General features: G+C 36.3%; 1 protein-coding gene across 1 annotated transcript in view; it reads right to left on the reverse strand.

Annotated features, from left to right (window-relative positions):
* Window positions 1-22,566, reverse strand: part of LOC135077289 (regulating synaptic membrane exocytosis protein 1) — a gene marked incomplete at its 3' end in the record, with an annotated part of 42,371 nt that extends 19,805 nt beyond the window's left edge. The window contains exons 1-3 of the mRNA XM_063971824.1: window positions 22,540-22,566; window positions 22,208-22,428; window positions 2,605-2,719 (exon numbers count right to left, since the gene is read on the reverse strand). Of these exons, the coding sequence (XP_063827894.1) occupies window positions 2,605-2,719; window positions 22,208-22,243 (151 nt within the window). The remainder of the gene's footprint in view (window positions 1-2,604; window positions 2,720-22,207; window positions 22,429-22,539) is intronic.
* Window positions 22,567-24,126: the final 1,560 nt, after the last annotated feature.

Raw genomic sequence — 24,126 nt, forward strand, 5'->3', positions numbered from 1 at the left:
CAATCCGGATTTGGAATAACGCTAATAAAAGGATCTCATAAAATTACATTGAAGTTGAGAGTGCGAATGGAATTATTGATCGCTTATGAAATAAACCCGAAGCTATTCAGACTCAAATTACATTCAGTTCATTGTTATGAGATACTGAATTGGAACGAAACGAAGGGAATTCAAATAAGTCCGCAGTTTGTGTCTACCTCCAGGGAGGAATCCACTAACAATGCGTGCCAGACGTTCGCGTGGCTTCCCTAACTTCTGATATTTCGCTATGAATATTGAGAAATGATCATGGATGCCTTTGCGAACTTCACAGCTTCCATCAAATACTTCGGCGCCTACTTCACATTTTTGTCAGACATAAGTCACTAGATTATTACTGCACGAACTGGTTTTAGATCAAACAAAATAAATAAAATTGTTTATAAACTGATACTATCAAACTTTTATTTTAATGAAAAAGGATATATTTCCTAACTTTACGACTTCCATTTTAGGTACGTCGACGACGTACGTGCAGACATAAAATGATAAATCGGTAGGTTCACTAGCAATTACCACTAGTCAATAAAACTGCGATTAGTGTTTAACTTTATTTTCCGAACAAGTAGGTTAGGTACCTAAGCTTTACTGCTTTTAATACTGAAGAAGATTTTTGACATTGTTTATAACTAAATCCACAACTTGGTAAATGAAACCGCACTCTGCGATCTCCAAACTCGGAGATACACAGATAGTTCGCGAAGTGGAGAATGATTGCGCCTTATCTTGATACACCAACGTACAAAATTATTTTACACGTGTGGGCGTGTTTTATCTCGAAACTTTGTTGTGGTCATACAAAGTTTTTCCCAGCGTAATCATGACTACGTGATATTTTGGCTTTTTCACGTTGAAGGGTGGAATTCGGTCTGTGATAAATGTGTATAGTGTAGCTTTTTTAAGGGTAAAATGCGTAAATGCGTTGTTTAAGTCTGCCGGAGTGTGCTGCTGGAATGTTGATTTTCCGCCGCGTGCTTTCTGGTATGCGGCTCCCTTACCCTCGACTTTTAATAATGTACTCGTATTGTTAAAAGATCGATAGGAGTTATTTACAGTTGAGAACACGTTTATGTAAAAGTTGCTTATGTGAGCTAAAATCAATAATCCGCGATGTTGCTTCGTTTATTAAGCTTCAAATTACCGTAAATATGCCTTGTGCCAATTTTGCAGTAGCTAAGTTCATACACGCAACTTTGTTCGTGTTTGAGTTTATAAGCAACACAAAGAGCGGGCAACAATGCGCGGCAGGGCGCCATCCACTCCAGTGGTAAATAGTTTGTCAGCTTAATAAGTCTGTTACCTAACAAATGAATTGGAAACAAACGATTTACTCAGAAACATAATTTTGTTTTAGAGCAATAACAAAGTTTGTGCGGGTTTAATTAAGAGTAGATTAACATAATTGCACGGTCAAGTTTCAGATGGAGACGCTTTACAAACGTTGAATTGATGGAGTTAGTGAATCCGCTCTCGGGATCCACTACTCAATTAAAGAGTATTTACGAGCCATTGAGCGGTGGGATCCTTTGAAAATTAATATTTATCTTTGCTTCATAAATCACTGGCTATGAAAATGGTTCTAGAGCTTTGAAAATGAATGATTTGCCTATCTAAGATCTCTGAGTTTGCTCTGAAATTAACTTAGTTTAACGTTCGGTAGGTAACAACTTCATATTCTGTACAAATATGTAGTTGTAGGTATACTATTGATTAAATCTTTAGATTTCAAAACATTGACTTATGAAATGCGTAAATTTTGCACGTAATATTATGTAGTATAATATTTAGCACGCGCTACGGCGCCGCGATGATAAGCTATTATTACAAACCCACGGCCCTCCGCGGAACTTCGCGTGAACTCCTGCCATTACCCGCCATTTATTACGTTTACTACAATGTTAATATGCCTTATACTGTGTAATTGTTACAAGTGAGCTTTTCCGCTAATTAAACCCTGTTTAAGCATGTTTAATGGTGTGAAAAACGCCGTTAAGTTACCCTTAACATTCAAGGAAATGGTTTAATCTTACTTTATAGATTAAAAGCAATTATAGTTCCAATGTACGAGTTTATAATTTATTTCCTACCAAGCTTACCTCAAAAGTCAAAACCTATAATTCAAGCTCGTTATTATAACAAAAATATTGGTAAGAAATTCAAAGCTTAAAAAGTACCTCAGTAGTAATCAAGAGTTCTGTACCTCCAGCATGAACAACTTTCGTCTTCGAATCGTTTGCATATTCGACAAAATTCGATACTCAACTTTCGAATTAAACGTTAACGTGACAGTTTTGATTGACAAAATAAGTTTCGTGCAACCATTTATCAACTAAGTTCACTTTACGACACGTTCACAAGGGCGCTGTTTTAGTTTTCGTACTAAATCTTTAAATGGCGATTCGAATACGCAAACGATTCGTAGTCGAAAGTTTTTCGTGCTAGAGGTACTGAATAGGTAATTTACTAATAATGAAAATAATATTTTTAGCAACATCTACAAAAGTATTGTTTGGTTTAACTGTGACATATCAACCAGTTTAAGTTATAAGAGTATAATAAGTTTACCTTTGTCTTGAGCGGTGAGTAGCGACGAGGAGAGGGTCTGGCGCAGCTTCCCGAATGTTCCCGGCGTGTCTATTTGTCCCGTGACGGCGTTCGGGGTCTCATCCGTCGCCACCATCTAAAAAAACACGACTATGTTATACTACGAATATCGACATCCCATAAACCACACAATACAACGTATAAAAAGAAAAACACACTAAAGTTCAGTAAGTAGAGGATCACGATGTGTTGTTATAACGATAAAACGAATTAGTGATCTCAATAAAAATATTTGGCGCTAAAGAAAAACACATGTTGTGGAAAGCGACGGTGCGGGGCGATAAAACTCTTCATACAAAAATAACGACTCAGTAATACTGTCGTAAATTTTATGGAGAGCAACAGATGGAGAATGAAATACATCAGAGCCGGGTAAATCAATATTCTCGTCTCCCGAACTCGACAGAGGAGCGTTTTTATTGCTTTGCTCGCGAGTCATCTCAAACTTTTTGTTCAATAACTGGGTACCCGATATAGACTTCAATCATTGCGGCGAAATCTTATTGCTACTCAAAAACACGGAATATGGAACGTATAGACTGTTCCTAAAAGTAGGTACTACATACAAATCCATCATACTCGTATACCCTCATATAGGTATGTTGGCACTTAATACAGTTCTGAATCTCGTTCTATTTAATATCATAGAAAAGTAACCCCTAATGACGGCCCGTCGTAACGGCCAGCTCGCTGTACAAAATAAGCGCTTGAAGATGTGGCACGGGAAAGTCAGGAAGGAAGGCGCTCGTAGCGCCATAGATCTATAAGCTGCTTTAGGAAGCCGCCGGGAAACACGAAATTATCGTTTATCCGCAATTTTTATGCTCAGCGCTGTTTGGTGGGAAAATGTAAAAGAAATACTCGGAACTTGTTTGAATGAATGGAGGTTAATTTTATGTGTGACCTTTCCAGTAAACAATGACGTTTGTTATAGTGGGTTCATGAATATTAAATCAACCGTGTAGCGGTTGCCTCTGCCAGGCCCCGTGGGACGGCCTGTTAGGCAGCGGGACGCGCTGACCTCAGGAGCCTTCACTATCGGACGTTATTGGGTTTGTCAGCCATGTTCTTGCATTGGGTATTTCCGACCTAAATTACAAATAGCAATTAGGCACAACATTTTGCGAAAGGACACGCTCGTTCAGACAGTCTTTGTGCAACTTTTTATCAGAGTTCTTTGGAACAAACATGATCAGCCTCTCGCAAAACAACTACACCATTTGAAATAGGTAGGTATGTTTATAACCGTTACGTGCGAAGGTAAAAAGTTACGCGACTTTGAGCAAACATTTTGTTACGTGAGTAATTAACGAATGTTGTTTAACTTCGCCTAAGTTTTGTTTTATCACTTTTGTATCTTCATTATTTGTACTTGAAAACATTTTTGCTTTAACAACTTGTAGGTATTTTTTAACAACTTCCTACGTACGTAACAGCTACTACAATAAATGTTTTCAGTTCAACGACACGCAAAAAAGATGTTACGTACAAGATTGGCAATTACTTCTTTAGACAATTACTCTTAGATGCTTACTTATATCAGAAATGTTATTTAAAAGAAGGAATTCTTTTACTAACTGGGATTCCATCCAAGACAATGAAGGGAAAATAATATCTAGTATCTACCTATCCCTTTTTACATACTTAAACTGTACAGCTTTCGTATTACGCAATGTTTTCTCTTTAAGACCAAGATCCTTAGATTATACGAGTACGAGTCACTGAATTCGAATTCACGTGTAGAAGACCAATATTGACGTTAACATTGCCAGTCAACCAGACCTTTCATTTATATAGGATACGCAGTATCGTAATAAAATAATTACACTGATAATATCAAACATATAAGCGATAACAAAAAAACATAATAATACCTAGACCTACAATTAGTAGGTATTGTACTAAGCTTTCCAGCTGAAAAGCTCAAAATGTGCGAGTATGTTCTTCTCAATTACCTACTGAATCACACTTTCTTAAGTTTAACTTTAATAGAAGACAGTCACGCAACGCTAGTGTGTAACGTCACATATTTAGAAATGTTGAACACGAAATGTTTTCTGATATTAATTAAGTACATAATAATGATTTCCATGAAATTGCTATCAAAGTATTCAATGTTTTAGGCAGATAATGAATGTAGAGTTTTAGAGCACGAGTAAGGTTCCAAATGTTATCTAGTCAGTCACATTATTGACTGTCATTAAAATCTAGCACACGATCGCGAGGTCGGCCGCGCATTTCGATTAACCTGTGCCGGTAGAGATTTTTGAGATAAAGTAGGTCATGAACACCGCTTGTTCATGACCCACTACGGGGTAGCGGGGCGGGGGCGGCCCTGTTTGACCCACTTGTTGCCTCGGCTCGCTATTTACATTACAACTCTAATTGCTGTTGGCACGCGGCAGGTGTAGGCCTTTACTTTATTACCACCTTAGGGTCAACCTTTCTTAATTTCGTAGTCAGTGCTACGAAGATTGAGAATGACGACATTATTAATTTAGGGCCGCCCGACACGATTACGCTTTTGTGGCGGTCGGCCATTATTCTCTAGAGAGTTTTATCGCAATTTAACATTCGCTTTAAAAAGTAATAAAGTCATATTTTATTCGAATTCAATAAATATTTATTACATAAATATAAAGGACATAAATATTAAACAATATACGCTTTTAATATGAGTTTCCACGAACTGCTTTGGGGTTCCTCGTATTCATTATTAAAATGAAATATTACAGTTAACGGTACTAAATGCTGGTTTTAAGACGTGTACTAAAAATATAACAAAATTAATTGGTATTTCAATTAACTCTTTTTAGAAATAGAAAACGTTGTATAGAAATAAATGCAACGTTGTTGTACAAACTAAAGGGGCTGTCATTTTATAATGAAGGCCTCTCCGCTCACGTGTGGGCCGCGCGACGCCCACGAGAGGGCTGAGGGCTCGGGCGGCACAACAAAGGAATGTAATTACGCGTCTCCGACATGCAACATGATTGCTCTTCTTTGCTTGTTTCATACCAACTAAAAAAGTTATTTCAGTCACTCGAAGCAATATTTACTCGAGCAAACAGTTTCTCTCTCACAAATAAGACTAAGAGCATGTCTTACGTTTATAAATAAATAAGGAGACTAATTTGATTCTATGAAAACAATATTATGTCGGCGCGGTATAATATTTGCAAAGCATTTATGGATGACAAACATAATCGAAGAGGATTGATATTCGGCCATATATTTGGGTTGTTTATGGCATTGTAGTTTTACTTTAGTGTGGGCAGTTTCGATCTTGTATTTCATTGCTCTAATATAACCTTCTGAAAGTACTAGGGAGTTTAGTATACGAGGGTTGAGCCATGTAGAGTCAACACGCGTCGTGACATATTTCTATACATATACATACATATTGTGATATTGACATACCTAACACGCTACGATAACGCGGAACAACAGGCGTTTTCGAGCGTGGCTTAAGTATGTGAATGTCACTGACATCGTTTTGTCTGGAAACATCTTGTAGGTTTACTCGAAACTACTATGTAAGTGTTATTTAAGTAATTAATCACGCTTTATTTCAATATCATCTAAAATCATGATGCACTTATAGCAGACACTAAGCAAATTATCTATACTCTATACTAATATTATAAATGCGAAAGTAACTCTGTCTGTCTGTCTTTCTTGCGTTTAGGCAAGAAAGACAGACAGACAGAGTTTGCGATTTTGATAAAATTTGGCATAGAGATAGTTTTAATCCCGGTTTTTGAAACAGCGATGCGCACGATAAAGTTTTTCTGTGACAGACCAAATTCCACGCGGGCGAAGCCGCTGGCGGAAAGCTCGTTATCTATAAAATTAATTTGAAAATAGTGTGTTGTGACGTCACTGTTTTTCTATTTCAACTGAATAACATATTTGTAGTATAGGATCAACGGACGCAATACCTATAATCATAACGAAAATTGAAATAAGTCCTGAGGGGTACTCCCAACAAAGTTTTATGAAACTATCCACCCTTTTCATTAAAAGCGAGATGCCAACGTGAGCGGTAGCGACAGTTACACAGAAAATACGGGAACACCATTAAGGGATGACCTTTTCGAGCTTGGTACGGCTGTGGGGTGACCCACTAAAACACGAAAACATCATTTAATCAGATAATCGGATCGATTCGATAGAGGTGTACAATTGTACATACCTACTAATCAAACTGTGGATCAACACAAAGTGTGTTTATGCTGAGTGCATCGCTATTGCGACAAGGTGGCACTGCTCAGTACTTACATTCTTTTCTCTTTTTAATATTATTATGTAGAAAACCAAAACTGGACAAAATCCATTATAATAAATGTTTCTTTCATTCTTTCTTTGATTTCGATACGAAACGCAAATGCAAAAACAAGGTACTCGTACCTTATACCTAGTAAGAAAAATACAGGATTCAGAAGTTTTTACTCCGTGAAGCTTACTAACTTCAGTCTAAGTAAATATCCATTATCTTATAGCTCCACTCCAAATTAACTGGGATTTGAAATGGCGCAGACTTAATTGATATCGCCTTTGATTAGCTGGTTTAGTACCGAGCGGTCTTTTCAATTTATCGTAAGTACTTCGAGATGCGTTGCCGTCGGTATATTTAAAGGTAACAATTATAAATTATCATTACCATTATGTATAAATTGTAAAACTGCTTAAATATGAAAAAAAAACAATTGTGACAGTGCATTTGTCGAAATAAAAAGTTAAAAAAATAACGTAAAATAAAGTCTAGAAGTAATAAATTGATACTTATATTTGAAAGATGCTTGCATAAATTGGATTTACTTTGTGAAAACATACATACATTATGTTAAGCAACTTAGAATATGATGAAGCTTATAAAACTCATAAAAAACTCATTTATGTGCTTTAAAAAAGCACTTTTACACTTAGCTTTAATTTTTGATGTTTTTCGTAGCAATTTAGTACGTACAAAAAAGAAATTAAATGAGACATGTACAAATAAAGAAAAGGTGTCGGATACACAAAGAGAAAAACTAATTTCAGAGATTTACTGCTTGGCGGAGGTTTTCATCCGAGACTTAGGGGGCGCCCTTCAGAAATCACATTAAGGTAGTTTGAGCGCGGCCGGCCGGAACTACATTCGAATAAATCTAAATCAGCAGAGGTCCGAATGGCTGAGTCTACTTTAATCCGCCTCCTCACGCCCTAGAGCTCACGCGACATAACAGAGGCGGGCTGACGCTGCGACCGCTTACAATAAACTTAAGGTTTGACATGATCCGTGCACTGCCAACCCAATTACTCGGACCGTATTACACGGAGCGCCTGAACTCGCCTTTATAGCGTGGCTTGCTCAGGGAGCAATTTGCGAAGGCTTTCATTGAAGACTGTCGAGTGTCCTCTGCAGCCATTCACAATAGAGGAAATTAGGTATTATTTTATTCAAGATCAATTATAATAGAATATCATCTAGAATAATAAGCTTTCATAATATGAATATTAGCTCTTAATAACTCTATTGAAAAGATTATAACTTGTAGATTGTTACCAAGAATATACACTCGACATCAAATAAATCGCACCTCCCGCGACAAGCATTTCCAAACGTATGCATCCCCACTTCCCACCAATATTGGCACAATTTAAAAGCCTAGTTCTAACCTTCATTTCATTAAAGGAAAGGTTTTTACCCCAAAAATGTGTCTTTAGAAGGATCCAGAGTCACTTCTTCAAAAAATAGGTAGTTACGCTTGAGCCAACTTTTATGGCTATAAAACTGTTAAGTTGGGTTTAATCGCCATCCATCTGTTGCAGAGGACACGTGAGATCATTATTTGGTTTTATAACCATAAAAATTGGTCTAATTGATCCCATAGGTGGGCCCAAAGTGAGGTATTTTTTCAAGTCACATTTATGGTATATGTTAATTAGAGATGAAACGGATAGTTGTTTGGCCGGATACCGGATACCGGATATCCGGCCAGCTGCTAGGCCGGATAGCCGGATATCCGGCGGCCGGATAGTTGGCCCATTGTCTCGTTGCATGTCGTGACGAGTTTAGCGCCGCACATGTGCTTCTAACGCGATCAGTGGGTCTATTAGTAGACTAGACTAGTCACACTTTTCGAAAATCGAATCAGTCCGAATAGAATGTCAGATTTTGCCACAAGTCTAGGGGGCAGATCAATTCAGGCGATTTCGGTTGCCATCGTGAGTGTGTAATTGAATAGCGAAAATTAAATTAGTTAACTTGCTGCATAATCTGACTGAACTGCATCATGACATCAGACCATCAGTGAAAAAAAGATCGCCTATTTTAATTGGCAATATTTCGACTTAACAGATATTTACTACTAGCTGACCCGGCGAACTTTGTTCCGCCTTAATGGCAATAAATAACGGAATAAAAAGTATCCTATGTCCTTCTCCTGGCTCTAAACTACCTCCCTGACAATTTTCAACTAAATCGGTTCAGCCGTTCTTGAGTTATAAGTGGAGTAACTAACACGACTTTCTTTTATATAATAGATAGATTCGTCATTAGAGTGAATAGCCCAGAAAAAGAAATTAGTTTTTTTAAAGGCCTTAATATGGCTTTTTGTAACTTTTTGGACTTTAAATAAAAGCCGTCATTATAAAACTATTGAATGTAACCAAAACTTTAATGATATCTAGCGTTATTCTAGTACTAGTACCTAATACGTACTTGTGAGTTTTTGTGGCTTGTTTAACTTAATTATGTATATTTGTAACTTTATGAAAGAGCGGGGCCTCCTAACACAGGTATTATACTTAAAAGGAGACCCCAGCCACTTGCAACCATATGTTAACTTAAAAGATACTAAATAAATGTTTTTTCATTTTCATATTAAGTATAAGCCATTTATTGATGTTTACCTCAAAGATTAATGTATTTAATTTTCTTAATAGGAAATTGTCGTAGTTTTTTAATATCCGGTATCCGGCCGGATAGTGAGTTACTATCCGGTATCCGGCCGAATAGTAAATTCAGGCCGGATATCCGGCCTACCGGATAGTTACCGGATATCCGTTTCATCTCTAATGTTAATCATTTATTTAGAAATTAAATGTGTTTTTCTTTAAGGATATTTATTGGGCTTTCAAATAACACCAATATTGTTGGGGTACCATGATTGTGTCAGAAGAAAATCGTTAAAGTTCGCGTCGCGGAAGGTGCGGTTTATTTGATGTTGAGTATATAAACTAGTGATGGGCCGACTATGGTCTTTGCCGACTAACCGACTAGCCGACTAATCGGTTTTTAAATTGCCGGTTAGTCGGCCGACTAGTCGGCAATGCCGATCATTCTATTACCTACTTGTCCGAAGAATAATATCTAGATTTCTCAAAGAAATAAGAATATCTAGATTTCTAAAGAGATAAAATAATATAACTTCTTGAGAAATGAGATTTCTTTAATTATGAGAAAAAATAAAAAGCAACACACAATCACCTAACAGTACCTAAGGTAGATGTCATAATTTCTAAAAATCCTAGTGTTCCTTTTCTGATTAGATTAATTAGGTTAATTAATAGTTAATACGTTGCCATACATCACTACCATGTCTGAGTCATAGTAATATACTATCGGTTCTTAAATTAATTCTAAATTGTGCCAATATCTGGGGTGGTGGGAGCCTGATGACCTATACTACAGGTATGCAAATACCTATCACAGGCATCAGTCTCACACAAACAACTGTGTTTTATGAATTTGTAATGTGCTTAATAACTTGTGTCATTGTAATGTTTGTGATGAGAAAATAAAGACTATTTATTATTATTATTATTTATAATTTTCGACGGCAGAGGGGTCAGAGGAGGTGACAATATGATCGCCTCCTGCTGGGCTAGGATGCGCGCCTTGATATTATTCTTAAGTATCGACGTCAAAATGTATGGGCAAATTGCGCTTATCGCGGCACGCATCCTAGGTGTACTGATTCCTCTCCACCCTCCACGGTGATGGTCAGAAGCTGGGGGCGTGGGGGTACCCCCGCCTACATAGCACGGACTACCACCACCGTCGGATAGGCAGGGCCCGCCAATTGCTGGCACAGACTGTGATAGGTGATGTCTTTGTCCGGATTCCCATAGTTCTTCACACTAAGGCGATCGACGGAGCTCAGGGGTTATTTACGTGGGTATTCCTCATCCTTCCGATGAGAGGAGCCCCACATAATCTACCACTTCCCCACGGGATAGGTATGTAATTCCATGCATTTTTTCCCCGAAAAAAAAAAGTGTCATAATTTTTATATGGACAAATTACATAAACTTTACACATCTTTGACGATTTCCTGGTAATTTTAACTAATCTTAACTTTGTATGAATTTAGACTGATTGCCAAAATTATAAATCAGGTGAAACCACTTTTTACTGATTTTTTGCAGTCAAAAATGGTTTAGATAAACGCCCTTGGTCTACCTCATAATCATCTTGATAATTATGAGTTTTATTTCATTCACATTTTTAATTTGTAATGCGCCGATTATAATCGGCAGATTTTGTCGAATAGTCGTCACTAGTCGGCCGACTACAAATGATGCCGAATAGTCGGCTTTCCCGACTAGTCGGCGACTAGTCGGCCCATCTCTAATATAAACATGCTAAGAAGTAGCTATCAATGTCATATATTTTGTATTTTCATGATACCCTCTGATTGTGGGTAGATAAGTATTGGCCATAAATATCTTACTATCGCGGGGCCTTCTAGACCCACAAACTAGTCACGTAGGAAACTAAAATAGTAAGAAATCCGACTCAAGGATGGCTAAGAATAATATAGGAAGAAGCTAAATTGGCTGGGAGAACCATGACACTTACGTAATTTAGGAATCGGATCCGAGGAACGTGGATTCGTCCCCTGGACTATCGTGGTAAACCCACTCGTAACAAAACCATATAATTAGCTTACCACGAGGGGTTATGGTCCTACGGGTTGTAATGAAAAATCAACAAAATTATAAACCTTCCTTTGACAAATAATTCCTTTAGGTTAGGTCTGCATTATCTTATATTAGGCTATTCATTGTCGAACAGGTGGCGTGAAAATAAAATTAGGACTAATAAAAACAATGTGTTACCCTTAAGGTCGGCCTCTACATACGAGTATGACTTTCACTTGTAAATTTACGGTCTTATAAGTTTATAGGCAATTCCAGTGCGTATTTTCTTTTATGCCGCTACTACAGTAGGTACACCTAAAGGCAAATCTTTAGCCTGTGTTAGAAAGGCCTTCTATGTGAAATTGGATGTTTTGTTTGAGGCCCCGGCCGCGGGCGCACGCCACATTGTGTACGACTACACGCGGAACACGTGCTCTCATAACAATGGACGCAGCTATATTTGGTTTAAGCAAGCTTTTGTTGCAGAGCGAATGAAACATTTGGGTTTTCCAGCAAAACATTCGACTGTTATGAACCTGCGACGATTCCTTTTGTTTTTCTTCATCAATGTACTATGTTTGTCTAGATATATTACAAAAACTTAAACATAACGTAGGTTTACGATGTAAGGAAGAAATGATAGTGAGCTGAGCACATAACACATCCTTTACCTAATATAAGATTTCATAACATCATCGTAGCTGCTCCCTAATGATGGTTGGTTTCCAAAGGAATACTGGTCGTATTTTCCTCGGTATTTAACATTAGGTATTCTTTATACCAGACAAAAATTCCCGGCGTAATCCTTTATAGCGGGGCGGGGAAGCCATAACGTCGGTAAGCCTTTCATCTGCCGGCGCCGACCACACGCCTCAAACGCATAATTTCACTCGGATACGCCGCCTCAGCTATATCTTCCCATCTAAACCCTTAACGCCCTAGTATTAAGCATGGAAATAACCTCGAATATCCTATGTCAGTAATGAGGGTATTACTGAGAAATATACGCACACATTTTTAACCGTTTCTCTTTTCAAAACATTCGTTTGTTTTGAGAATGATAAATCACTAAAAATTTGCTAGGCTGTGAAAGCCTGACGCTTTTATGGCTAACATTTGCCAACTCGTTATTACTTAGGAAGTTTGGCTATTTAATATACCTACTCGTATTCAATAATAAAACAATGAAGTTGTAATTAGATGAATAAATTAAAAGAAAACTGTAAAATAAAAAATAATGTTACATAATGCGACGTCTCATATTAACGTATGTATGTATAATCAGAGCTTAAAGCTCATAAAATTATAGCAAGTTCCCAAAATGTAGTTACTTAGCATTTTAACGTAAATTAGAGAATTGTGTCGAGGACTGCATAAATATTCACCGCTGCACACTGTGCGATGATGCAAATTGAAAAAGTTCCGGTAAAAGTTGAGAATGAACGGAATTAATTACGGACTGCGAGTTTGTTTACCTTTCCGAGTTTAGGATGCTTCCAAATGAGGTAAATTTATAGCACAGTCAGTAAAGTACACTGACAAAGTGTCAACATGGTTTTTGATGGGGTGTTCTTAATTGATATTCATTGAAAGATCTTTGGATAATATAATAAAATAGGTACCTATGTCCAAATTATTATTTATAGTAAAAGTATTACTTAAGCAGACAAAACTTAAGTACTACCTATATTATTATTAAGTTTGTCAATGCGGTGGTTTAATATGTTAGTATATAAAAAAGTATAATCATTAAAATTTCCACCTATTTTATTGTTTCAATTAGCTCTTAGTTGAGAGTAAATAACCACACTTATTCCTCGACATTTTGTCAGGTATCATCCGAGCATAAAACACTTGTTTTCTAACATTTTCTAAAAATATAACTTAGCTGAGCTGTAACGTACCAGTGTTTAAGTATAAAATCCGGTGAGCACACGACTTGTGTATAACCTGACGCAATAACGCTTTGGCGGAGCTGGCGGTGGCCGGAGACTATTAAATTGTATTGAATCTGGACACGCAAATATAAAATACCGCACCACTTTACTTTATTGAAAACGGTAATACCATTTTTAACACCAAGTGTGAAGAAACTCTCCTTTACCTATAAAAACAGCGTGCGATATCTTAACGATATCATTAGACGAATTCCCCCCTATTACAAAAAGTTAGACTCTGGTTGAACTCTGGTTTAAATTGATATTTAGCACAGTAGATAAATCAAACAGTACGGAAGCTTCATACAAACGCTCGAAATCAGACTCACGCACACAGACGCACGCTTTACACGAGCTCTAAGCGAACCTCGCAGTCCATCCGTCGCGAGTGTCGCGCGCGTTGTGTTTTCAACCGACTTCAAAAAAAGGAGGAGGTTCTCAATTCGACCCGTATGTTTTTTTTTTTTTTTTTTTTTTTCTATGTTTGTTACGCGATAACTCCGCCAATTATGAACCGATTTGAACAAATCTTTTTTCGGCGTATAGGTAATACCTCAAGGGTGGTCCCATTTAAATTTAATAATAAAAAAAACAACCCCCAAGGGTGGAAAATTGGGGATGAACTTTTTTATACGCAATATCTCCGCCGATTATAAACCAATTTGAACGATTATTTTTTTGTTGAATAGGTATTATCAAAAGGGTGGTTTCATGCGAATTTGAAGAAAATATTTCACCCCCAAGGGTGGAAAATTGGGGATGAACTTTTTATACGCAATATCTCCGCCGATTATAATCTAATGGTTCATAATTATGAACCAATTTTTTTTGGTCTCAGTGTACTGCCTACCTTCAGTGGTAACATCAAGGTAATAATTAGTTAACTAAAAAGCAAGAAATAAGTAAAATTTTATAAAAAAAAATAAAACCGACTCCAAAAAACCTACACTAAAACGTAGAAAAATAATTACTAATTACCTACTTATTTATTAGGACGAATTATTAATATTTATGTAGGTATACCATGATTGATACTTTTGGAGTCGGTGCAGGCAAACTTTACATGTTTCATAATCTTGGCACCGACTCCAGAAGTATCAATCATGGTATACCTACATAAATATTAATAATTCGTCCTAATAAATAAGTAGGTAATTAGTAATTATTTTTCTACGTTTTAGTGTAGGTTTTTTGGAGTCGGTTTTATTTTTTTTTATAAAATTTTTAATAATAATTTTATTGCATGCACTGTCCGCTGTATTTTTAAAAACATGCCACGAGTGAATTGCGTAGTATACGGCTGCTTGAACTCGGCATCTTCAAAACCAGAACTTTCATTTTTTATTGTCCTGAAGCAGTGCTTAACTTTTTGGCCCATTTATTGTCCTGAAGCAGTGGTAGGGTTAATACTGGGACGTGTAAAAGTGCTTTTTTTAAGCCTATTTACAGAAATAAATGAGTTTTAATGAGTTTTTTTTTTAATGTTACTTTTTAAATAAAGTGCTTACATCTGATTTTGTAATAGTTCTTTTTAAATTACGTAATTACGCTTTTTACGCCTAATTTGCTCCGCACGCTTTTGTACTAAGTGATGAACTGTATTTAAAATGAGGCAATGTGAAAGTAAGTATCCGGTATTTTATTTATGAGAATAGATCTTCTACCGGCCTCTAATAGTACTTAATCGATTTATTCGATTATGTATTAGATCATTATAGAACCTAATTAACGTTTTATTTTTTTGTTAACTACTTAGTCAATTAATTTATTCCATTAGGTATTTGATAATTAAAAAACCTAAATAAACGTTTTAATAAATAAGTAAGTAAAGAACCTTATTAATTTTATATAGGTTAAGAGTGCCAACCCTAACACTCAGTTGAAGTGTAGGTATTTAACTCGCCGAAAGGGCTAAGTTTCCGTACTGCTTTAGCTCATATATATACTGTGTATTTAGTATGGAAATGTCGTTTTAAGCCAGTGTTCGTCCCAGGTTTAACTTTTTTGCAATAAGGGTGATTCAGTTTAACTTTTTGCATTCGCATGATAGCTAGCTCTATAATAAGTAAGTATCTATTAATAAGACAGCCAGTTGCAATAAAATCATCCTATTCCGAGGAGAAAATGAGATAAGTATACCGTATAACTGTGGACTAGCAGAATTAATATTAATTTACTCGGAAACGGCACGAGAACGAGCCGAAACCGAATCAATACTCGTGCACGCCGGTTTATTATGAGGAGTATAATTTGTCGGAATCTGTGCCATCAAAAGAATCAAATACTCCACTTTGACACTAAGGTAGTTATAATAATACTTTTTCAATAAACATATTAGATTCACACAAGAGGAGATATCATGGTTCTATAGAGTTTTCATATAATGGAAAATATAAATGTATAATCGAACGACTATTTAAAAAAATGCAAGGATTTAGATGCTTTGAACTAAATCAAAGACTTAAAATATCAATTTATATGTAACTAGCTGACCCGGCGAACTTTGTTCCGCCTTAATGGCAATAAATAAGCAGACTTTTTTTTTATTTCGAACGGGATAAAAAGTATCCTATGTCCTTCTCCTGGCTCTAAACTACCTCCCTGACAATTTTCAGCTAAATCGGTTCAGCCGTTCTTGAGTTATAAGTGGAGTAACTAACACGACTTTCTTTTATATATATATAGATTGATCTTTTATGTTGTCTTTGCAAAGCTTGAAGCCTCAACCGAGTTATTTTACATATTCTTTTATGTTTCAATGACATAATATAAAACATGAAACAATACGTTGATCAACAACCAGTTACATGGCGACCCAATTTTCTGCTCCGTGGAAACGAGAGTATACACGTATGTAGGTATCGTATGAGTGACAAAGCCGTATTTATTTATACGCGACCATTTTATTCGCAGACGTGAAAAAACAATATCTTAATTAAAACGAATACAATAACAGATATAGGTACACCTATATTTTTATTTACAGCTTAATCTTTACAATTTTTTAAAAGTATTATTCAAGTTCATAACATCTATGAAATTGTATATAGCTTCGAAATGGGCCCCAAACGTAAATTATATTTGGAGTTTATAACAAAACTTGCAAATCAATGCTCGTGGTGCGCCGATGTTGCGCTCGGCGAGAAGCGGCGCGCAGTTCGTGCTGCGTGGGAAGATTCTATTTATGGATACCAAAGTTACAAATAGGACCCACAGACCCCACTACTTATCAATTTCACTATTGATAAGTACCAGGGTATACACTAATCTTAAAGGCATTATAATGTCTATTTTATTAATGTTCTTGAATATATTTTTAGCATAGAATCCGGCTGACCCAATAGTCAATCATTTAACCTTTTATGGCTTTAAGTGCCATTCGATGTCGATCTATTATGAAACTATTTTTAAAGAGAAAACAACACGAAATTGCATTTGGGTTTAGCTCTGAAATAGGCACAGTTATTAATATTATCGTGAAAGTCAATTTTGAACTTATTTTCAAAGGTTTGTTTGTTTATGTGTATTAACAAAGTAGCTTACGATTTCGTAGCTAAGTTTTATTAAAACAAGCGTTAAATTGCTGTAGAATGTCTCTACATGTCAGCGAGAAGTTTCATTTGATGAGGGTTAAAATATCAATTACGGCGACGAGAGGCAACTGGGTCACGTGGATTGTGAGTTTATCCACTATAACGGCCGCTTAATATCATGATAATCTTGTTTGATGCCGATTTAAACACTATCGATGGTTCATAAATGATCAATATAGCCAAAGGCAATCCAGCTGACGGGACGACCATTTAATAAGTCACCTTTTTCTTTAACGAAGCCAATTTTAGGAAATACCTATTATCATTTTGGTAAAAGAAATGATTCGCAATAACTATATCAAGTATGTAATTAAACCCATAGGTATAATTAATAAAGTTGATACCGACTTCTGTCACCAGAAAGTTTTAATGCGTGTTCTTGGCACTTTTGGAGGTAGGTAAGTGAACTTGTATCGTTATTTTTAAGTATTTCCACTTTTAGTTTGTGGGGTGGTCCGGATAAGGCGGGTAGAGCCAGTTAGAGCACCTACAACAAGTTAAATATCTACGTTTAAAAAAAACATCTCTAATTTGAGTATTATCGTCCATCGATTTTCGGTTATCGACTACAAGTCGCGCCACGTATTTTTACAAGTATTATTTGTGTATGTCACCTTGTCACGCACATCTTTTGGATAAAATAAGATAAAGTACCTATCATTCGTTTATATTTATATTTATATTAAAGTAAAACTTTAATCAAGCTGGCTAATCTTTATGAACCAGGCTTGTTGGTATTTTAAAATTCTAATCAGGAAAGGGGAAAAAGTTCTCCATCATAAAATATTCTATTAATAAAGTTAAAAACAAAGAGTTGGAAATAAAATAAAATGATTTCGCTTATTTTAATGCTTTTTTGTCGAAGGCGCAGGTCTCACCTTACATGAATTGCCGCTCAAAAAGAAAGAAATGCCCATGAAACATTTATTTAGCGAGCGTTCCGTTCATTTCGAGTCCTTTGTTTTCTCTCGGTGCCGAGGAACGAAGTGAAATTGGTTTTAAAAAGTTCTATAAAGCTCAGAGTAAACATTTTTGCTCGATGATTCATTTTAGTCGGATAAATTACAACGGCAACATTTCTATTTCTACAGCTTAACTTCAGCCATCTTTGCAAGTCTTTGCAGTGCTTACACGAAAGACTTTGTAATAGCTTCAATTTTCTTTTAACGTTTCTAAGACTAAGTTTAAGAATAAACAGTCTAAGTAAAGTCTAAATACAACTACAATTCTCAGACATTTTTTGTTCAGTTATTTTTGGTATCACGAATATTATTTGATTGCCATTTGGACAATAATTAAACTGCACATATTTCGGAATGAGTTCATAGCTATTAAAAATAAACCATTTCCATCAGCTAAAGAAAAAAAAGCGTATACTTATCTGGAAGTGAATTTTGTGAAAGTTGAAAACCGTAGCTTTAATATGCGCGCTTTGATAAAGCTGCACCTTTATACAGCCACTGTGCTAATAGAGCCCGCAGCGGAGCAGCTTTTCACTGGACCAAGCACTCGATTTTCTCTTGCTCCACACCATTTCTCGTTTTCAAAGACTATATTCAGATATGTTGCGACAAAATTTGTATATGCACAGGTCAGATGTTTCTATTTAGTTTTTTTAATACTTAATATGCGTGCGGTATTATTGGATCTAGAATATGCAAAATAGTCATGATTTTCATGTTAAAATCAATTGAAAAAAGATTTTTGTATAAGGTATCCCCATAGACTTAAATGAACATAAGGATGTCCCACAATTTCCCATAAAAATTTTCGTTAGCAAAATGATGTAATGGTAAATGGTTCGTAAATCGATCGTATTTAAAGTTGACTAATACCAACTAAAACATTAAACTTATTCATTATACTAGCGGCCGCCCGCGACTTCGTACGCGTGGATCCCGTTTTACCCCCTTCATCTATCTTACACGGTTTAGATTTTTTCATACAAATGTTTTTTCCGCTAACTCCCGTTCCCGTAGCAATTTTGCAATATCCTGTTGTAACTAAGCTTTAAGTTTACTAAGGTACCTGCATGCCAAATTTCAAGCGTCTAACTTAAGCGGTTTAGATTTTTCATAAAAAAGGATTTTCCCGCTAATTCCTGTTCCCGTGGGAATTCCTAAGTATACTATAACCTGCCCGGGAGTATGAAGAATAATTGTACCAAGTTTCGTTAAAGTCGAGTAGTTTTTGTTTCTATAAGGAACATACAGACAGACAGACAGACAAAAAATTTACTGATTGCATTTTTGGCATCAGTATCGATCACTCATCACCCCCTGATAGTTACTTTGAAAATATATTTCATGTACAGAATTGACCTCTCTACAGATTTATTATAATTTAAGTATAGACAATAAATAGACAGCGTTGTATAGCCGTAACTCGTAGTATGAGTTGCTACGAAGCCTCGTAGTTCTCGTAGCAGGTGAAACGGCTACGAGCTATCGTTCCGTCCGACTACGACGCTGAACGTACGAGTGTGAAGGGGAGAATTCAAATGTACGTAAACGATGATATCGAGCTACTTCTATCTAAATTATGTATTTAATTTTGCAATTTGGATGGAAATTCCCCAAATCCCAACCATCAGATAGGATTTTTGTGTAATTCGAATTCTTAACGATCTCCATTACCAATAAACATCACTGTTATCGTTGAAAATCACCGTGAACGGGTCTAATCTAAGCATCCGATCCAAATTGTTCGTAATTATTAAGCTGATACTCGCTTGATGTACGTTTCACTTCTCCCTATAATAATTCATATCGGGGGTTTTATTTTCATGCCGTTTATTGTTGTTAAATATTATTAGCGTTTTATTCCTGACGATTGCTCGTAATTACTCAGATTTATCGTGTAGTATTCAATGAAAGTCAACAATTTGTTAATACGAACGGAATCTGCATAAATGTTATTCTCATTAAATGCATCTTTGTGTGATATTAAAGCAACTTGTACAAAGGAGTTGCCGCGAATATAGTTGCAGGTGAAGACAGACTTTTCCGCTTAGCGGAGCGTTAATTCATCAGCAAGAAGCCTCGCTGCCTCACTGGCTTGCGTATAAGGTGACGTCACACTCTGTGACGGATTCTTGTAAGAGGAAAATTATCCGTAGCTGTTTTCCCCTTACATGTAATATGATGAGACTTCGATAAAAAGCTCTACTCTATTCATGAAATGTCATGAGATGACCTTTCAGAGATAGAAACCTGTTCTGACCTTCGAAGAACGAACCTATATTTACTTTTGTGTGCTGTCAGGTCAATGTAAACAATCCAATGTTCTAAACAAGCTTTAATTTCTATAAATATCGTACTTAATACCACATCTACCATACCTTACACATGAGTATAGGTACTATACATATGTGGCAAGTCCAACTCCCTACCTAACCAAAGCTATAGGCGTTAATATTCGACATTCGCAAATACCATTCCATACAACATAGTTAAGTAGGTACGAGCTTACCTCGAAATAGCACAATGGATCAAATAATGCTTTGTGCTAAAATATTTTGGGGCTTGCTATTTTAAGCATAATAAAGAACGTTGGATATGGAATAACGGGAATAAATGTGTGTAGGTTTTCGTATAATACACATGTCTCAAATAATGTGATATTTTCGTTAATATTTTTGTAAAACTATGCTTCTATAAATAATGTCGTTCTGAGGGTGTAAACTTATTTTATAGTTTAATGAAGCTAATCTAGAAAGAGCACACAATGGGCTCTGGCAAAGCTCTCGTGGCGCTATTAACTCGTCTGTTTGCGGCTGTACCGTGCAATGAGCATTGCTTTGATGGCAGTCGGGTAGCCTGGAAATCAATAGTGCGTACGACAAATTGGCAGGCCAGCTGATGTTATAGATCTGTGGGATATTCAGTCGTGTTAATGGAAGCCGAAACAGTGGTAATTAAAAATATCGTTAGCAATACATTGAGTTCTTTAAGTCAGATTTTAGACTTTTTAGGCCTAATGAGATTAATAAATAAAGATGCAATTTATTCTTAGAATATGACTTTTTTTTAACCAAATTACAAATATAAGAAGGTACTATTTTACGTCAGATAAGAACCATTTCATTGGACACTTTGAATTTGTAAAGAAGAGAAAATGAATGTTTTATGTAGCGCTAAAATTTCATTTGAGAGCGGCGTCAACCACAAGGAATTTTAATTACGACGTAATAGCAATAAAATCATGGCAGCTCACCCCACGTCCAACCTCTTCATTGTGTCAACACACATTCCTTTCCTTTCGCTGGTTACAAACATAATAAAATAACTAATATAAGAAAAAGAAGCAACAATTGAAAGCTCAGTGCTCGCTTTGATTTATAGCTAAGTCAGTAAAAATGAATTTAGTATTAATAGTCATGGATCACCTCAAACTTGAATGGTAGCAGGTAGGTAAAATTCACTAATAATTCTCCGTATTCTTCTTTCTTAAAATTTTGAAAATAATTTCAATTTTTTTTTTGTACTTTTGGGGAGCAAGGGTTACCATGACAATTAAAAGTTACTAGAACTTTCTTCAATGACCTTACAATCTGCTAACTAATAGTGCGTTGGTTTCGGTTTCGTTGGTTGGTTTGTGTTGGTTTCGAATGGTAGCAGTTCTACGCAAATAAGTATCTTCAATTCAGAAAGACTCTACCTACATCTAAATATTAAATTCGTAAGAAACGTTTTTGAAACGAATCTAAAATTTCTTTCCTCGTTGGCAATCTCTTTGTGCCTGTTGGGTCTCAAAAGGTTTAAAAAGCTTTTCGTGTTGTCTCCATTTAGACGTTTGTACATCTTTATTTTTGACTTGAGTGGTCTTCAGGGTCTACCTGTGAAAGTGTTTTAATGTGTCTGCAGGTATATACTATTAAATACAAACAAATGTAGCTACCCAAATAACGTAGAAAGGATTCTAAAGTTGTAAAGTGCGCGTCGATTTAAATTACTTTACGGGAAGAAACATTTACAACTTCAGTTATATTTGAGATATACCTAAGTACCTACTACTAATTGGTATTCCTTTTTAACATTGCTTGCAATAACTAGGTAATACTTAATAACATAGCTATAACTTACACAGTAATAGACCACACGGGCTCTATTAAAGAGGACTTACCTTTTTCATGAAGGACATAACATTTGTAGGCAGCATGGTGGCGCTTTGTCTGTGTCCGCTGCACTTGCACTCACATCACTGCACCGCACACTACCGCTCTCCGCCGCGGATCAGTCCGGAATCAACACGCTGCCTCCGAAACACGACATTTGCACAATAAACTAGCACTTATGTTTTTGAAACCGCGACTGCACTGATTTTACACACGCGCCGTTACGGACCTGAAACAAACGAAAAACATTGATTAAGTTGTATAATTAAGACATCGCGATTGAGCTTGGAGGCAAAGGCTAAAAATAGCTGTATGTCGTGTAGACTAAAGTACGTGGTACCTCAAAGCCGACCGCCCCGGAGCACCGCCGAGACCGAATGAACGGGCGAGGACGATATAAGTGTTCAACAGGTCCCAGTTTGTTCATAGAGCTTCGTCTTCTGTAGATCACTTACCTATCTGCCTACTCCTAATTACATTTTGTGGAGCGTAGAGGGTTGAAAGGATGCGTAATTGTAGCTTATGAGGTGCCATTGCACAAAGATTAAAGAAGCTAGGACGTGACCTCATTTTTAATAGAGGTTGTGATGTTATTCGAGATATTTAATAAAGTGAAGGAGATACGAGACTAAACCACAAAAGAGATTACTGGGCCTATACTCGTAGTAAATGCCTATCCTCCTAAAGGTGCATGCATATGGGGGTTGTTGTTTTTGTATAATTATGTAAGGTAAGATATGAATAAAGCCTATAATGTATACGTTTGGAATATATTTTGATTCTGAATAAATCTGCCGCCCCTTAAAATTTGCCGCTCTAGGCTTCAGCCTACTCAGCCTGCTGGTAAATCCACTGTAAACAGATTTCAAAGTGTACAATATTTATCTTAATTGATATGTCGGCATAGATTTTGAGTTCTGGAGGAATGATATCTAGTCAAAAGTCTTTGAACAGTGTGTGTTGCCAGTGATGGTATACGGATCTGAGACGTTGTCGCTTACTATGGGCCTCATAAGAAGGCTCAAGGTCACCCAAAGAGCGATGGCGCGTGCTATGCTCGGAGTTTCCCTGCGTGATCGAATCAGAAATGAGGAGATCCGTAGAAGAACCAGAGTGACTGACATAGCCCGCAGAATCGCTAAAATCAAGTGGCCTTTGTCCAGCAGTGGACGTCTTTCGGCTGAAACATACGAACGAACGATACGTACAGTTGTCACAAAAAATACCCTATGTATTAAAATGAGTGAACATGTATTTTACAAGTCATACAAATGCCCTTCAAAATTCGTACCACGGTCGACGGTCTGTACCTACATTACTTGTCATCGAGAGAGCTAAGGCTATAAAATAGACATTTACACTTTTTATGTTGGTGCTGTAACTGTAGTAAGACGCTACTAACGTACTACTATTACTTACCACAAAGTGTGTGGCACTAAGCCACTGTTAGTTCTACCACCTATACATAGGTACTACTAAGTGAATTTTGCGGTCTAGTATTTTGCGATTCAGACAAAACCTACGGGTGCAGGTTTGAATCCTTTGACCGCAATGAGCAAATGCAAAAGTTAATTATTGGAAATAGTTTAACAACATATATTACTTATTTAAATAATAAATAATTAAAAACCCAACTAAAAACGTTAACAGTTTCACGAGTAACAATAAAGTTTTATTTTTTTAAATAAAACTATTAAACGCAGCTACCTATTTTATCATTTTTAACTTACATTCATATTCCTACTTTATAAACTACACTCAACATCAAATAAACCGCACCTTCCGCGACGCGAACTTTAAAGATTTTCTTCTGACACAATTATGGTACCCCAATAATATTGGTGTTATTTGAAAGACCAATAAATATCCTTAAAGAAAAATACATTTCATTTCTAAATAAATGATTAACATATACCATAAATGTGAC

This window comes from Ostrinia nubilalis, chromosome 13, assembly GCF_963855985.1.
Source record: "Ostrinia nubilalis chromosome 13, ilOstNubi1.1, whole genome shotgun sequence".
NCBI lineage: Eukaryota > Metazoa > Arthropoda > Insecta > Lepidoptera > Crambidae > Ostrinia > Ostrinia nubilalis.